Source organism: Plecotus auritus (genome assembly GCF_963455305.1).
Source record: "Plecotus auritus genome assembly, chromosome: 3".
Classification (NCBI taxonomy): Eukaryota; Metazoa; Chordata; class Mammalia; order Chiroptera; family Vespertilionidae; genus Plecotus; species Plecotus auritus.
In genome coordinates this window covers 9,318,623-9,336,787 of record NC_137772.1, presented here as the reverse complement: position 1 = coordinate 9,336,787, position 18,165 = coordinate 9,318,623, and the positions used below count along the sequence as shown (strand labels likewise).

Sequence of the window (18,165 nt, the reverse complement as noted above, 5' to 3'; positions counted from 1 at the left end):
GGCTGAATACTATGCCGTGGTCTGCATCCCACCTGTGCGTGTCCCTTTGTCTCTTGACGGGCCCGACGCTCATCCTGCCCTTTATCACTGCGAACCGTGGCTTCTGGCCGCCGGTGTGTCGCCTCCCACCTCTGTCTGGATTGAGCCGCCGTGTGCTTGGGTGGCCCACTTGCCTCTCAAGGTCCCTAGGCTTTGGTTTCGGGCCTGGGCTCCCTTCCTGTTCTTGCGTGGAGCTGGGGCGGGACACTGAGCTTCCGGGCGTCGGTCCCTGATCCTGGGATTGAAGGTAGTAACACCTCCACCAGGGAGGTTTCCAGGCCTAGTCTTGAGTTCTCGCAAAGGCCAACTAACCGAATGGTACTGTTTCTAAGGCCAAGCAGTTGAATACCAGCTGGCGACTCATTTCTGGGGGTCTGACTTTACAAAGGCAACTGTCGGGCATCTTTGTCAAAATCTCTTAGAAATCAGTGTAAAAGGCAATAAAGTATGTGGCTTAGTGCTATGAATATGCACCCATAGGACATGTTTTATAACTGTCCTAACATACAGCTGTGTTCTTGTGACTTGGGAGGCTTTTTCAGTGGCAGCCACATGTGTGACTTCAAAAATGCTTACACATGCCGAAACCGGTTTGGCTCAGTGGATAGAGCGTCGGCCTGCGGACTGAAGGGTCCCGGGTTCGATTCCGGTCAAGGGCATGTACCTTGGTTGCGGGCACATCCCCAGTGGGAGGTGTGCAGGAGGCAGCTGATCGATGTTTCTCTCTCATCGATGTTTCTGGCTTTCTATCCCTCTCCTTTCTTCTCTGTAAAGTATCAATAAAATATATTTTTTAAAAAATGCTTACACAACGTAAGTGGAAGAGAGAAATGTGGAGATAGGCCACAGAAAACTGTCCACCCTCCAAGGTGGCCAGCCATAGAGAGGCTGAAAGCCCTGTCTGAAGAAGCATGTTCAAAGAATTTGAACACAACACTGTAGTAATGAAATGTGAATAGGAAAAAGGAAATACTTCTAAAATAATCTGTATGGTCATGTGACTTAAATATATCTGTGGCTTCATGAGTACAGAAACTATTTTACGTAGACATTTGACCATTTCGTCTAATCCTTAGCAGTTTATCTGCTTAAGTTGGACACCCTATATTTGGAATCTATTTTGGTTATTTGTGGCCTGTGGCCAACGTGAATGGGTGAGGTACGGCCCTAATCTTACTGGTTAAATTTGGTCTAGCCTTATCCTCACCCTTAAAAGCGTCGTGTCTCGGTCTTTCTGATAGCTTTTGGGGAGATACGCAGGGAGTGGGTTAGTGTAGACGTGTTCACCTTGACTCGAGTAGTTTAATACATCAGGCTTCTGAAAATAGCATCCCTGCTCTGTTTCTCCTTATAAAAATATTCTTGGAAATTGACTCGGGGACCATAGGATCGCTGCACTGAAAAAGCAGTGGGTTGGAGGGTTCCTGTACTCGGAAGAGAGCTCCGGGCAGTGGGTGGGCGTCACGAGCCCCCTGTGAATGCCTGCTCACTGCACGGGATCCCAGGTCCCCCAAGTGGCCTTTCCTTTCTCAGGCTCAGGTGAGGAGGTGGTCCCAGGGCAGCACCCTGTGCGCTGTGCTCGGGAATTCCTGTCTGGGATGGGGCGGGGCAGCGGCCTCTGCTGTCCTTTCTCACTGGTGACCCCTGGCCTCTGGGCGTCTGCACCTCCCTCTCTCCAGGGAGAGCCCGGCTGCTCTTCTGGTGCAAGGGGGGATGGCTTAAGCAAATCTGGCTCTAGGTCATTTGCCAGCCAGGGCTAAGGAGCACGGGTCCGACCGTTTGGAGTGGCGCATTGAAAGACCAGCACGCGGTCTGGCTGCCGCTCTCTTGTTCCTCCCGAGGCTGAGCTGTGCCCGGCCAGTGCAGGACAAAGGGGGCGCTTTCAGCCTCTGTAAATGGCCTATTGTGCCAGGGGAGGAGGTGGAGCAAGGAATGGCAGCATCTTGCCAGCTTGGCTTGCTGTTTTCAGCAAAGATGTCAGGATTTCTCCATTTGCTGCCACCGGGGCAAGGGTGCTACTTATGTGGGTTTGTTTGAGGGCTCCAATCCAAGTGAAGTTTTCTTCCAAGCCGCTGGTACTCAGCTGGACGAAAGCTTGAGGGCCTTCAGAAGGAGACAGACACCCAAATCACCCGGTTTTTTGGTTTGTACATGGCATGAAGAACATAAAATGCTCGTGTAAGTATATGTTTGCAGAATTGCAGGAGCTGTGTGTGTGCGTGTCTGTTTGTGTCCCTGGTCCTTAGAGAATGATGCCCTTGTGGGTCACCTCTGGCCTGGACCACTTTTTTCCTGGTGCCCACAGAATGGTAAAAGGGGAACCTTTGTGCAGAGTGGACCTGGAACCCACTGCTCAGAGGTAAAGGTGAGGGATAAAGGCTAGTGGTGATGTAAGGAGGGGAGAGTTAGGTGGATTTCAGATGCCAGTTCTGATACTGGGGAGTGAGTGCTGGGAGGACCTTAGAAGCCACCTGCTCCTACCGGTCCCTAACCTCGCGTGGCCTGGAGGGGACTTGTGAACTCCACGTGCAAGGAATTGTGTGGCGGTTCTTAGTGGTAAGGGTCAGCGGCCCCTCCAGAGGTTAAGAATTGTCCATTTGGAGGAAAACGCATGAATTTAGAGCCGGATTGGTGTCCCGATCTTGGAAGACACCTGGGGGGAGCCTTCTAAGTCTCCTGCCTTGATTTCCCCATCATCATTTTGTATTGTGGTGTTCAGCTAAGACACCGGATGTGAAAGCTTGCTGAACACCAGATCGATGCTCATTATGTCATTAGCTGTCTTTCTCCAAGCCTGGGCAGCGGGAAGCAGGCTTCCTCTCTCCGACAGCCACGCAGCCCGCTTCTGCTCCCTGCCCGGTGCATCGGCTTCTCGCGTCTGTTTAAGGGCGGCCTGTGTGCTGGGCTTCGCACTGGGCTTCTGCCAGGTTTCCCTGACCCTTGCACGTTCCCCGTCAGTCTGTGGTTTTAGACTCCAGCTTCACAGATAATGCAAACTGAGCAAATCCTCTTTTTGAGGGTGCGGAGAGGAAGGGGTGCAGGAGTAGCTGAGGGGAAGGAGAAGCTGGCTGCCAACAGTCTCCTGTGTTCCAGCCAAGAAATACTGGCTACTGTCTGCATAAGCCTTTAAGCCGACTGATTCGTCTTTTGAGCGACAACAGCATGATTATCTGCCTGGGCTGTAGACTTCCCGAGATGATGGTGTGCAGATCTGCTTTCGAAAGAATTTTTAAAAGATTCCAACCAGAACAGCATATGGCAGCCGTGGGCAAACTACGGCCCGCGGGCCGGATCCGGCTGTTCTATCTGGTTCTCTTGCTCTTCCCTCCGCTCCTTTACTTTGAATTTATATTAGTTCACACAAACACTCCATCCATGCTTTTGTTCCGGCCCTCCGGTCCAGTTTAAGAACCCATTGTGGCCCTCGAGTCAAAAAGTTTGCCCACCCCTGGCATATGGAGTAAGAACTAATTCTGAGTTTTAACCATCGGTTGGCAAGTTCATGAGTCTCGGTACTTCTTCGAGACCAATTATTAATTGAGACGGTCCTAAAGCATGTTCACGTACAACCGTGGTCAGCAAACTGCGGCTCGTGAGCCACATGCGGCTCTTTGGCCCCTTGAGTGTGGCTTTTCCACAAAATACCATGTGCGGGCGCACACGTACAGTGCGATTGAAACTTCGTGGCCCATGCGCAGAAGTCAGTTTTCGGCTCTCAAAAGAAATTTCAATCGTTGTACTGTTGATATTTGGCTCTGTTGACTAATGAGTTTGCCGACCACTGGCCTACAGCATTTGAAGGCAATTATTGTGGCTCATTTTCTTTGAATGTAGGTCTGCCTCCATTTCCTACGATCCCAAGTACCTTTTCCTTATAGCAGTTAAATAGAAGGGGGAAGATTTAAAATGCTCTTGGTTCTTTCCACGGATCTAAATGAGGTCTTGGCTTAGTCCTTTATTGCACGGGCCGAAGTTTCCTACCTACAGCATGAACAAGTTGGTTCGGTGTGGCTGGTTTGCAGCTGGTTACTGATTGCCAGCTAGGAGGCATGGAGCGAACTGCAGCTTGTCTCCATCACCAAAGATAAGCATTCAGCTGGCGTTAAGCCCTCAGCGTTACAGGTCAGTATCCAGTAAAATGCTTTTGCACGAGTGCTACTGTACTTTTCTGAAGTTTTAAAGAAGCTTTCTTTCCTATACGTCTCTAAAAATAGACTGCTTTCATTCTTAGTTTGATGCTGTCTGCAGCTTGGCTATTGCTAAGCTTACACTAGAAAAAAGCTACCCATTTAGGACAGTGTTTGTGAGGGAATTATTTAATATTTTCACACGGGGATGTGACTCTGTAGAACGGGTGGGGAATGTCCCGCCTGAGGACCGTATGAGGCCCAATAAGTCATTAGGTCTGGCCCTGCCAAGGCATTGGGGTGAGTTAATTGAGTGTTTGACTATAACAGGCTAATTTTGAAGTTGACCATTTTGTATGGCCCTCAAATGATATTATGAATATGCAAATGGGCCTTGGTAAAAAATAGGTTCCCCAGCCCTGCTGTAGAACAGCCCCTGTAAATCCACACGATCTAGGTTTTACTGCAATTACTTCGGGGAAAGGCAAGGGTGTTGTAAGGGGTGGGTGACTCCCATTCAACTTACAGTGCTGAGGCGGGTAACGAAGACAAGTAGGAGGTGGGTCGATTAGAGGGGAAGGCAGGTGTACACGTTAACTGCAGAAGGTTGCTTTGCGTTCGTGGAATTGCAGTACTGTATGAAGTCTGACAGCTCAGTGCCAAGAGGACCGACTCAGTTTGCCTCCTTAGCCCCAAAGTCTCCCATAAGCATCTCGCTCAGAGAGGCCTAGCCCTATCACTGGATGTTAACGGTGGTAGCACCCATCACACCTCGTAGATATTAATGTTGTACTGTATCTCCCCCCGCCCCGCCCCCCAGCTGGTGGCCCACTGAGCACCCGGCCCTGTCTTTAGCGCTGTCCCCCAGCTCCTGGCGCCTGCCTGGTGCACACTCGATGCTCAGATACGTTCAAGGACTGGAGTAGTTTAATTCCTATGAATTCATCTAGAATAAAATGTGTGTGAGTGTATATTGACAGTCTGTTTCTTTCCTGGTCTGTCTTGTGTTGGTTCAACATACCACCCAACATCTGATCATTTCAGTGGCTTTTCAAAATATGCCCATTGTCTCTTCCTATTGGGAAGCTGAGCAGAAAGAAAACAGTATCTGTTTTCAGAGCTGGCCCTGGCAGTGACACTGACTGATGCCTGTCCCTGCCCATGGGTGGAGCAGTGGGGTGACTCTGCTCTCAGCTTCTCATTGGCCATCCTTCACCCCTCTTCTCCTGGGAAGTCAAGTATGGATTTTGTCTGCTAGTTACCTTTAGCCCAGTGGGCAGCAGCACCGGACTCAGCATGTGACTAATGCCCCGAGGGACCTTGGCAGGGGGGTAAGCACCAGGCGGAGCTCCTCTGCCCCTGCCCCACCCCCACCCCGCCGCCTTTTCTGTGTCTGCAGTGGTGTGTCACCTGCACTCAGCTGTTGGTGGCACAGATGGTGAGTGGGTTGTAAGTGCTGGTGTTTTCTCTCCGGAATTCTGACCTGAAGAAATTTGCTTACCTGTTCCTTCTCTGTTGTCATGTCAGAGCTTGAAATTTCCAGTGTGTGTGTGTGTGTGTGTGTGTGTGTGTGTGTGTGTGTGTACATATGTACTTACACCTACACAGAGCTGTTGTAGCACAATATTGCATGAGCTGAACAAATACATTCTATTGGCCCCTGGAGTATCCGTGGCCAGTGAAAACACTTGATATGCTGCTACACTGTAAAGAAACGAATACAATAGTCCAGATTGAAATTAAAGGAGGATTTCTATATTTGAAAAAGGAGGATTATTTTCAGTCTGTTTAAAAGAACATATAACAAGTAGATCACAGATATCTGAACCTCGAGCTAAATGAACACTTAGTGGATTGCTAGGAAATTTTTGAGAAAACTCTTTCAGTCCTCCCTGGAATGAACATGGCGTTTTTCTCTCCAGACACACATTTACTGTTCTTTCCTTTCCTTTACTGCCAAACATACTGTACAGCAGTTATTCGTCAATAACTTTCTAATGAGAATTATTCTTCTATATTATCTGTATTTCACGTTTTTATACTGATGTATATGTAAATTATAACAGGCAATTTGAGACTTTAATATACTTTAAGTTGTTCATCTAATTTTGGCTTCTAAATTTTGTTTGTAAACTTTTATTACCTCTGAACCTTACTGTTCTGCACACAGGACTAGCCACAGAGTATTGGCAGAGGAAATAATAATGATGCCTCCCATTTATTGAGCACTTTCTGGTGCCTCGTACCATTCTAAGTTCTATGTGAATTATTCAGTCCTTACAAAAGCCCTCCGAGATATGTTAATATTTTCCATCTCCATTTATACATGAGGAAACTGAGGCACAGAGGGGTGAAGTCGTTGGTCCCAAATCACACAGCTAATGAGCTGGGGAGGTAGGATTTGGATCTAGAATCCGGGATGTTAAATGCTGTTCTATACGTTTCTCAAATACTGTGCTCTAATCCCCCTCCCAGTGTGTGGTGGGTGGTGTACAGTTTCTGCACGCTGATTGTTGTTATGTTTTAGCTGTGCCACGTTGGGGAATACAAAGGAAATTATTTTATCAGAACAGCCAGCTGTGGTTTCCCATGCACCTGCCTCTACTGCTGCCTGCATGGTGCAGCGGAGGGGGCGGGAGACACACATGGACGTTGGCTCGGGCTGTTGACCAGTGGGAGCTGGTTGTGGGAAAAGTGAAAACCGCGGCCCTGCGTGCTTTGGGGTTGTTTGTGCCTTTTCACTCCTCGCCCCGTGGGCTGTGCTGGTGGCGGGGGCTGTGATGCGGTGGAGGAGAGCAGAGGTATCCTATCAGGGAAGAGGATGGTGACTTAGGCCACTTAGCTGAGTGTCTCATGCAGGAATTCTTTGTGTGTAAACACTCTTAAATGTGGTTAATGGAAACTCGATACAGGCTGAGAGAGGTAAAATGCTTCCTAAAGGGAGCTTTATAAAACTGGAATCACCAGCCAGAAGACCTGGGCCGGGAGGCTGTGGCCAGCGGGTGCCGTGTTGGCTCTGGGATCCGCAGGAGTCCTCCCTGGAATGAACATGGCGTTTTTCTCTCCCGACAGAAGTCAGCGTAGGGCACCACCGGCACGGGACAATGCAGGCCCACGAGCTGTTCCGGTATTTTCGGATGCCAGAGCTGGCTGACGTCCGGCAGTACGTTCGCACGCTTCCCACCAACACGCTCATGGGCTTCGGCGCGTTCGCTGCACTCACCACCTTCTGGTACGCCACGAGGCCCAGGGCCCTGAAGCCGCCATGTGACCTCTCGATGCAGTCGGTGGAGGTGGCGGTAAGTGGAGGGCTGGCCTGCCTGCGGGTTTCCCCTGCCTCTCCCCAGACGAGCCGCGCCCCATCGGACGTGATTGCTTGCGGGGCGCCTTGTAAGGGAAGATGTACCCAACAAACAGAAGTTGGCCGATGATTGTAAGTGGAGGTGGAGGCCAGAGTGTAGGGCAGAGGGACAGAGGAGGGGTGTTGGCTGGGGGTCTGCCCATCGTCACTCGGGCTCATTCCAGAAGTCCCCGGAGCTTCTCCCCTGCGCTGGCACTGCGGTCGCCCCGAAAATCTGCGACAGGAGCAACAGGAGGGACAGGCAGAGCCCCAGCTCTCGCAGGCCTTCTGTTCCAGCAGAGAAGGGGGTTGTACAACGCATGTCAGACAGGAGGATTTCGCTTGTGCTGTATCTGAAAGTTAGAACACATCCCCCACCCATGGGAAGGGACTCTGGGATTTCAGAGAACTTGCCAGAGTAACGCGGCCACAGAGCTACGATAGGACACCCGGGGCATCTGAGGTTGCGCTGCTGAGTGCCATGGCTGTATATCCCTCGGGCCAAGGAAAGGTCATGCTGTCATTGTTAGGAAAACACACCGGAGCGTGCCCTCCATAATGCGGGCTGAAGGGTGGGATGGCCGAGGAAATCGAAATGGCCCCGGCTCCTTCCCAGGCCCTGCTCCTTCCACCGCCTCCGAACCTTCCCCTGGTCGGTAGGAACGGGAGGGGAAGGTGGGCGCGTGCTCAGCGGTGACTCTTGCCCTGCTCTCCTCGCTGTCCTTTTTCCCTTCCCTGCCCTACCCGAGTGCATTTCCAGTGCGCGGTGCTTTGAATTATATGAAAAACAGTGTTGAAAATCGCAGAATTGCCTCACTCCCTGCTCTCAGATGTAGGTGAAAGGCCTCCCTCCCAGCGGGCAGGGACGTGGGGGAGGGAGAGTGTGCCCTTCTAAATATAGCTTCTTGTTACTTACAAGACTGTAGTTCTTTTAGACAATTTCTTGGGCTCATTAATGTGAAACTCGTAGAATATAAAAGATATGCCAGTTTTATTCATGTCAGAATGTAAAAATAGAAGGCGTGAACTGCTGAGGAAAGATGGCTTTAAGATACTTTATTTCTATATAGAAGGTCAGCTTAATATTTCACCTCAGCTAGTGATATACCAATGATGAGTAGAATCTAATATGTTCTAACAGGTACGAGTGAGGTCTGGGGCATTCTTTCTCTCCTGGCAGAGGACCTGACGTCTCCTAGCAGCGTTGCCCTCACTGTGAGAAGAGGACTTGGCGAGTGCAGATTTAAGATGTTTATAATTTAGCCCGGCCGGCGTGGCTCAGTGGTTGAGCATTGACCTACAAACCAGGAGGTCAAGGTTAATTCCCAGTCAGGGCACATGCCCGGGTTATGGGCTCGATCCCCAGTGTGGGGTGTGCAGGAGGCAGCCCATCAATGATTCTCTCTCATCATTGATGTTTCTATCTTTCTCTCCCTCTCGTTTCCTCTCTGAAATCAATAAAACTATATTTTTAAAAAAGGTGTTTATAATTTAGCAGTAACTATAAAAATTGCCTAATTCTTATTTCTTGTATGAGAAATTGTGGAAGCACTTACAATGTGATTTTTAAGTTCCAGCTTAGCATGAAGTCACTGAGTCTTATTAAAATACTCATACGGCCCTGACCGGTTTGGCTCAGTGGATAGAGCGTCGGCCTGCGGACTGGGGGGTCCCAGGTTCGATTCCGGTCAAGGGCATGTTCCTTGGTTGCGGGCACATCCCCAGTAGGAGGTGTGCAGGAGGCAGCTGATCGATGTTTCTCTCTCATCGATGTTTCTAATTCTCTATCCCGCTCCCTTCCTCTCTGTAAAAAATCAATAAAATATATTTAAAAAATAAAATAAAATAAAATACTCATACATTTTCACTGAAGACCAGTTTAAAACTACAGATAAGCAGGAAGAAAATTAGAATCTGTAATTTCACTACCTGGTATATAAGCTTCCTGATTTTTCTTAGAAATGGATTTAGCTCAGATTTTCAGAATTTGTAGGTCTTAGGTTTACAAACTTTGCTTTGCATTTCTAACGGAAGATCTTAGAATATCGGATTTGAGATTAGCCTTGGATGATCCTTAGTAGTTATAAATGCTTGTCGAGAGCGCACTCATCACCCGGGCTTCTGTGGCAGAAAGAGGAACTTAATTCATTTCATTAAGTATTAATCAGGAGCTTATGTATCTGGCAGGGCTGGTCGCCCGGTGAAAACGTTGTCGCTTCGCTCCTACTTGGAAAACAAGCGAGCACCCCGTGCCAGTCCCCACTCTCACCCCCACCTCCCATTCCACACGCGCGGCCTTCACCCTCCTCTCCCCGTAAACTCCACTGGATATTAAAGTGAGGAGAGTCTGCTCTTTTGGTTTGGCTGCCTCTCATCCCTGCCCGCACCGGCTGTCTCTCAGCTGCACTCTTTTAAAGCAGCAGCACTGAGGTCTTTTATAAAAGTCACAGCTTGTGAAACTTCCTTTCACAAATCTGGCTCGTTCCGAGGACGTTGGCCCTCACGCTCTGCACCTGCGCAGGAGGGCGATCGAGACATAAACTGTAGGATGGACAGGGACGCTGGCGCTAGCAACGGAATCCAGTGTCTTTTTTTTTTTTTTTTAAATAGATTTTTATTGATTTCAGAGAGGAAGGGAGAGGGAGAGAGAGAAACATCAATGATGAGAGAGAATCATTGATCGGCCGCCTCCTGCACACCCCGCCCCCCCCCCCCCCCCCCCCCGCTGGGGATCTAGCCCGCAACCCGGGCATGTGCCCTGACTGGGAATCAAATGGTGATCTCCTGGTTCAGAGGTCAACACTCAGCCACTGAGCCACACCAGCCGGGCAATCCACTGCCTCCTTTAAATTTGTGAGCTTGGCCTGCTTAGCACCCTGTTTAGAGAGCTGTGTCCCTCGGCTGCACTGGCAGCTCCCCAGCCTGCAGCAGGGAGGTGAGGGCCGGCCTTGCCCCGGGTCAGGGAAGGGTTCCATCTTCCAGAGGGAGTTTGCTGCTGCCGCTCCATGACTGAGCAGACGGCAGAAGCGAATTTTTGTGCTTGTTTTTACCCCCAATCACTTTCACACGTGATTATGGGAATTTCCCAGCTTTAGCCAGTCTCAGTCTGTTCTCTGGGACTGTGGTCCCCATGCCCCCCAGGGAAGATGACCTTCACCTGGGTGACTGGAAACCATTAGGGACCGGTCAGGGCACAGACCACGGCGGTCGCAGTAGGGGCACAAGAGAGCATGTTGGAGCTGGAAGGGACCAGGGGCAGAGGATGTGGCCGTGGCCGGACCGCTGCTCTGCTTGGACCAGGCAGCCGTGGGCAAGTGCTCCCGCCTTCCCTGACCTTCAGCTTCCTTGTCTGGGAGACCGGCGTGCCAGTGCCCCCCCTCCCCCCCGCACGTTGTTAAGAGGACCGTGTGGAGATACGCAGAGGGTCTCCCCCGCCCCCAGGAAGTGTTCAGTGAATGCCAGTTTTCTTCTGTAAACGTCTCCCCGTTCAGCCCTCACTTGTGCGCACGAGAAAACAACCGTCCAGGGAGGGAGCTGGACCAGCCAGTCAGCGGAGGGTGCACAGCTCGGCCGTGCTGCCTTCATTGCAGTGCAGTTATGTGTTACACTTCTGGCTGGAGGGGCAATACATAAGGACAAGAAGGAGAATTTGGGTCTTTCTAGATAAATTTGAAGGGTCAGTGGCTAGAGCTCTTGATCCTAGGAGCAGGCTCTTCTGAAAATGGATGCGCAGGGGAATGAATCTAAAGGTGGTGATGGAAATGAGAGGAGGAAAGGGGGCAGGTTAGGTCAGAAATGGGGTCTGGGGTTCTGCACATAGTGGGACATAGGGTCAGAAACTGTCAGGAATGGGAGTGAGGACGGGGGAGGGACACAGCTGTCCAAACCTGGGCCGCAGCAGCAAGAGCTGGTCCCCCGAGCTTCTGCCTTCTCCTCATCCTACACCCTCAACAAGGCAGGCCGGGAACCGGGGAGGGGGGGCGGGGCCTGGAGAGAGGGTACTTAGGGGGAGTTTTTGCTTAGATGTGTTATTCTGGGAGTGTGCAGACATCAGCACTTTTATACCGGTAGGTAACTTTTGCACCTTTTCTGGAACCTGGGGCTTTTTAATAACTATGAAAACCTGGCTAACTTACTTTTTCTTACTAAACTCACATTGTAGGGAACAACTGGGTTTCCCCATGTTGTTGGACTTGGCCGCTAACTTGAAAGCCACTAGTGTTTCGAATGCGGTGGTAGAGGGTTCGCTGGTCATGGGAAGCGGCATCGGGTGGATGGGCTCCGAGGGGAGGGGCGGGCAGTATAGGGCACTGGGGGCGGAGTTTCTGAGCTGGGTGCCATGACCAGGCCACAGAAGTGCCAAGTAGATGCCTTCAGGAATTCCAAGCAGGGAGCGGGATTGTTTTAGAAAAAACATGCTGGGTTCCTTTTAACCGGGAAGAAACGCCCAAGGTCACTGTATGGGAATACGGTGAAGCAGGTCTGAAAGCACAGTGTCATTTTGTAGAAATGATGCCACTTCCCGGCTTCATCCAGCCGGGAGCACGTGTGCTGTCATGTAATGCTCGTTTGTTTTTTTGTTAATCCGCACCCAAGGATATTTTCCGTTGATTTTTAGGGAGAGTGGAAGAGAGAGGGAAAGACAGAGAGAAAAATCGATGTGAGGGAAACACATCGATGGGTTGCCTCCTGCACGAGCCCTGACCAGGGCCAGGGTTGGGGAGGAGCCTGCAACCAAGTACGTGCCCTTGACCGGAATTGAACCCGGGACCGTTCCATCCACAGGCCGACGCTCTATCCACTGAGCCAAACTGGCTAGCGCTGTAATGCTTACTTAAGTTTAAAAATAGCCTCCCCGAAGCAGGATCAACTTGCGCCAAGTGGAAAACGACGGACGTGAGCGTTCCCAGCCTCTGGACACAAATCCCGGGTCACGCCAACCTCTCGCAGGCCGCAAGGCACACCCTGGGCTCTGGGCCCTGCGGCCTTCGCTTCAGGAGCGAGCGACGCCTCACACGTTCTAAACAGCAGGTGTTTGGAGGGGCCCCGGGCCGGCTCCTTGTGCTGGGACAGTGTGTGTGTGTGTGGGGGGGGGGATAATTTGGATTTTGTGGCTCTAAACTTTCTCCCCTTTCACAGGGGTGTGGGTACCATGTTCCCTCTGAGGGTGCTTGAGACTGAGGTGTGTGTTGCAGCGCAGAACCAGTTTGTTCACACTGCCAGCCTCCCCATCCCTAAGGGAACCCTCGATGGGGACGGTGGGAGCGTGGGGCGTTGGAAACCGGAGAATGAAAAGGGCAAAGGCTCGGAGGGTTTGGGGAGAGCATTGAGGAACCAAGTCACCAGGCAGAACCTGCTTGTGAAGCGCAGACAAGTCTTGTAACTTACCAGGCGGCCAAGGAGCTGAGCCTGAAACTCGGCTCCCCCATGTTTTGGATGTGGGACCGAAGCAAGAAAGCCCCCCTCTCAGTCCCTTTTCTCCTCTGCAAAGTGGCCGTCCTGGAGCCGGCGCTCAGTACGCACGCACTCACCTGCCCCCTCCTGAGTCAGAAGATTGTCGCTGTGATGGTCCTGCCCTCTCTGTGCCCGCCCGCCTGGGTGCACGGGGTCTCGGGAAGTGAGCTGGTTAGATGCTGAGCGGAAATAGTGGATCTGAGGGTTCGGGGCTACCCTGTGGCATTTACGGCTCAGCATATGGGGAGCCTAGGTATGCTTTTAATGTCCCATCCACTGTCATTCAGAACGTGTGGCGGGACGGTCACTGTGGGCTGGCCCTTCAAGCCCCTGGTTTGCCTTTCAGAGATCTAGAGCTGCTGGGTATGAGAACTGGGGGCCGGAAGCCTCGCTGCAGGTCCTTGGATGGAAAAGGGGAGTGTGCCTGTCTGTAGAGAAGCAGGTGATGGTGGTCTGGGCCATGAGCGTCGTATGGGATGTAGGTGCTGGAGGAGTCTGTTCACATGGAGGACACTGGAAAGAGGAGAGAATGAGTCATTTTTACTCCCTGGGACTGTGGTTCCACCTGCTGCTTCCGTCGCGCCCCCCCCCCCCCCCCGCCCCAGATGGATTTAACATTAAAATCCAGCCAAGTCTTAGACAGTCTCTTTAGAAGTTACCAGGTTCTCTAACTCCTCCTCTGCTCTCTCTTCCTTCCCCTCCTACCTCTGCTCCTGTGTCCCTTCCTCTTCCTCTTCCTCTTCCTGCCCTGCGCCACCCCTCTCCTTAGGAGGAAGAGCAGGGTAAGGAGAGGGGTAGTTGTGGTAGGTAGCTGGCCATTTTCTAGATGGAGATGCATGAGACCACAGTTTATGAAGCTTGGGCCTTTGTAACCCCCAGAAGCCTTCAAGGATGTGGTTTGCTTTTGCATTTAAAGCGGGAGTGGCCCCAAATGCCTCTGACCATCAAGTGCTCCTTTGGCCAGGTGCTGGCTAGCATTCCAGTCTGGGAACCGCTGACACTCATGTTCGCCGAGGCCCTGTCCTTGCTGCCCCCAAGGGGAGTCTGAACTTTCACTTCCTAATCCAGCGCGCATGGAGAGCTTAGGGGCCTCAGCCTGCAGAGCTGTTACGGGGTATTCTCACGGCCTCTGCTTTGACTGTAGGGGTTTCACTCACCATCTTTTTTTTTTTTTAACAAAACTGGGAAATTATATGGCCACATGGAGGAAGTGCACAGCAGAAGAAATAAAAGGCCCCTAACCCTCCCTGACTCTCAGTCTTACTGATCTCTGAACATTGGCTTGGGGTTATCTGCTCAGTTCACCCTGTTTCTTGAGCAAAACTGACACCCCCATCCCCACCCCCAATCTGCAGATTATATCAGAGGTCCAGAAGGCCAAATTTGAAGTTTTAAAAATTTATTTAAGTGGGCGGTCCTAAAAACAGGCACGCACGCTTGAATAACCCAAGAATTAAATCCCCAGCTTTTGAAATAGCTCGATTTCTGTGGCACAAGCAGATGTTTTGAGTCCAGTTGCTACAAACGTGCTCCCCACCACTCAGCTACACTCCCTCACCCCTTGTGGGTGTGACCAAGGTCCTGACACCTCATGTTTACATGCAGCGTTTTCGCTCAGGAAGAATGGCCACATGTGTGCACATCGAAAATGACTCTTTACAGGATCATGTGGTCATTTCAAGAGCAGCAAATTTCAAAGCACAAATGGTGCTGCTTGGTCTCCGCCACCCCTGATTCATTCCGTCTCTTCTCGTGAAATCACGGAGCATGCCACACAGTCAAGGCAATGCGGCCTTCCCCCCTTCCCCCTAGGCCAGGGGTGGGCAAACTTTTTGACTCGAGGGCCACAATGGGTTCTTAAACTGGACCGGAGGGCCGGAACAAAAGCATGGATGGAGTGTTTGTGTGAACTAATATAAATTCAAAGTAAAGGAGCGGAGGGGAGAGCAAGAGAACCCTCCACTCTTTCGGCTCTGCGGGCCGGATAGAACAGCCGAACGGGCCGAATCAGGCCCGCGGGCCCTAGTTTGCCCACGGCTGCCCTAGGCCTTCAGTTGGCATAGAACCCATGTACTGCTTCATCTTCAGACTCCAGCTAATTCTCCTAATTGCTAGCTAGAACAACAAGAAATACCTTGTCCTCCGGGTATGTTGTTGAGAGGGTGGCTTTACTGGTACTTGGGATGTAATTAACTCCTTTAACTTCGATTTGACTGTGTCACCTCCATGTTTCTCAAAGTCCTGAGGATTATATACCAGCAAAAAATTAACGTAACCAAACAATTCTTTAGCCAGAAGTTCGCTATCAAATGATATTCTACAGCAGGGATTCCCAAAATGAACTTTGGGAAGTTGACCTATCTTGAAGGGATATGGTCACCGCATATCAAAAGCTAAGCTTAATCCCTTCTCAAACCTACCCCCAGTTCCCAGTCTTCTATTTTTGATAAAACGGGTGCACTGTCTTCTCAGTCCTCCAACTCTCCCTTCTTTTCTCCACGTACAGTTGCCTGCCAATCCCACCCACTGGGCTCCGTGCCTCCAGCGCCCACCTTCTCCCCACTGCCACGTGCCGCTGCCCTAGACCAGGCCCGTGGGTGTGGGTTTCCCCAGTCTCTCCCCTCCACCTGCTCTGCACACTGCTCACGCTCCTTGTGGATTTCTCTCTCACGCATCACCCATCGTCACCACTTCCCTGCTGGGGACCTTCAGGCCTCCCACTTGCGCGTGGATTTAGGATTTCTCGGAAGGCTTGCTGAGCCACAGCCCCACGGTTTCTCATCCGGGGGATCTGGCCAAGGGCTGGTGATGTGCTTTTCTTCCCTTTTTCTTTTTCTTTTTTTTTTTTTTTTTAAATCCGAACAATAAAGATTTATTAAATTAAAAAAAAATAAATACCAAATACAAAAAAATAAAATAAAATATATTTCATTTTCAAAATTGAGTTATCAGCTGCTAAAGCGTGTATCCGTGTTTGGGGACACCCTGTACATATGTCCCAAATATTACATCGCCAGAACAGCCCTACTCAGGATTAGAGAAATCCCTAAGGCCTGGGACCAGGGCAGGTTTGGGCTGACGGACAGTCTCCACCTGGGGCCCAGTGGTACTGTCCTCAAACCCACCCCATTTTTTAATACCGAGCAGAAATGGGCTTTGTCAGTTTGGGAGGCGGGGCAATCTTTTGTGAGAGGCTATGCCATATTGTTTTGCTTTGAAAACATTTTGCCCTTCAAAGTAGGTGGGAACTACCAACATGTTTTATTTACGTGATCAGTATCAGTTGGGGTAGTTCAAGGACCGTGTTCTAAAAAAGTATTGTAGTTTTGATCATTTCAAGTCAAGTTCCTGTAGGAGGTGGACTGTTCCTTCGTTCAGACCAATAAAATCCTGTTTACCCAGACAAATTGCTCGTCTATAAGCAAGCGTTTATTCATTGAGATCTATTTACCTGACCAAGTAATCTCATTTAACGGTATTTCTAATCATAGAATCAATAAACCCTTCTGGGTGTCAAAAAAAAAAAAAAAAAAAAAGCAATTAGCTCTGGCTGGTGGCTCAGTTCGTTGAGCATCATTCTGTACACAGAAAGGCTATGACGTCATTCCCGTCAGGACACATACCCAGGTTGCGGGTCAATCCCTGGCAGGGTCCGTACAAGAGACAACTGATCGATGTTTCTCTCTCTCACGCTCCCTTCCTCCCTCTCTAAAGTCAATAAAAACATTTTTTTTTAAAGAACATTTATTTGAAAGCAGACATTTTGTGACATTTGTTTAAAGCAAACGCACATTTTCACGAGAACAAGGTTTTGGCTCCTGGAGGCCAGCCACCTCTCCAAGCAAACAAATGGTCTAAACCAGTGATCGGCAAACTCATTAATCAACAGAGCCAAATATCAACAGTACAACGACTGAAATTTCTTTTGAGAGCCAAATTTTTTAAACTTAAACTTCTTCTAACGCCACTTCTTCAAAATAGACTCGCCCAGGCCGTGGTATTTTGTGGAAGAGCCACACTCAAGGGGCTAAAGAGTCGCATGTGGCTCGGGAGCCGCAGTTTGCCGACCACGGGTCTAACCAAACGCAGTTCTATTGGCTGCTGTCCACTGTTTGTGAGCCCTCTGACTAGTCCTGCCCCAGGCGTCCACATTTGACAGCACCTGCCTACAGGATCTCCAAATCAAATCAAATTACAAGACGGACAGCTTAGAAACACAGGTGATGTGCTCTTCTTACCAGGGCAGTGCATCCCCCTGGTCAGCCTTTGAGGCCTCTGCTCCAGGGCGAGCCAGGCCCCATCGTCTCCGGGCTGCTCCTGTCTGTTCACTCTGACTTCCTCCCTGCTCTTGGCTCAGCCGGTGCTCATTGGAGCCCCTCAGGTCACGAAAGGACACGCGTCAGGCTCCTCCAGAGCAAGCTCTGTGTCTTATCCCTTGATTCTCATCTTCGCAGTTGACAGGTGTGGTCACGACTCAGCAGAGGGCATGGGGGAGTGGGGGGGGAGGGGGGCATGGCTTTTGTAGACAAAACACTGAGCAGCGTCAGCAGGCCCTCCCTGTGGAGGCCAGGCTGCCGGGGCCTCCAGGCCCGCGGTGAGGCAGCGGCAGCGTGGCCGGGAGGCCTTTGTTCAGGCAGAGGGCTCCTCGTCACCAGGCTTTCACCGCTTCCTCTTCTCGGCCTTTTCTTCTTCCCATTCTCTGGCATGTAATTCCCCGTCCCTTTTCTCTTCCTACCTGGTCACGATGCCCTGGGTCTTTCGGTGGCTTCCTGGGTTGAAGAGGTTTCTGAAACTTACTATAAAGCCACAAAATTGCTTCTGCATTTTAATCTGAATATTGTTTGTAGCAAAGATACTGGCTAACAAGGACCGTTATTGTAGTTAGGGCATGTTATAGGGTGTCTGAGTAATAGTCTGCATATTCATATTTTACAGGAAACAGGAAAGTTGTAGTTTAACTAAAAATAACCCTGGACATGGACACGTGGTATCCCCATTCTACAGAAGGGAAAACAGACTTAGCGAGTAAGCAATAAGGACACACGATTCTGTTTCCATCTTTATGCACACGACGAATAACTGCTTTGCTTTCTGAAGTAGCACGTTGTCGTTACTAACTGTATTTGGCACCGTGGCTATACAGGCAGAGAAAGTTTCTGCCAAGTTAGAGAAGAGTGTGTGAAGATAGGAATATATGCCTGGGTG

The 18,165-nt window shown here is 50.4% G+C and overlaps 1 protein-coding gene across 12 annotated transcripts in view; it reads left to right on the top strand.

Moving 5' to 3' along the window:
- Positions 1 to 18,165, top strand: part of ACSL1 (acyl-CoA synthetase long chain family member 1) — an 81,931-nt gene that overhangs the window by 29,576 nt on the left and 34,190 nt on the right. For 5 of the 12 annotated variants that reach the window (XM_080660855.1, XM_080660846.1, XM_080660856.1 and 2 more), the window contains exon 2: positions 7,239 to 7,465. The exons of 1 other annotated variant lie outside the window; for it this stretch is intronic. In XM_080660855.1, coding sequence (XP_080516981.1) covers positions 7,271 to 7,465 — 195 coding nt within the window. In that variant the 5' untranslated portion in view covers positions 7,239 to 7,270. Of the gene's footprint in view, positions 1 to 1,828; positions 2,218 to 5,341; positions 5,616 to 7,238; positions 7,466 to 18,165 lie in introns of those variants that run through there. 6 more of the 12 variants (XM_080660854.1, XM_080660852.1, XM_080660850.1 and 3 more) reach the window with 6 other exon arrangements.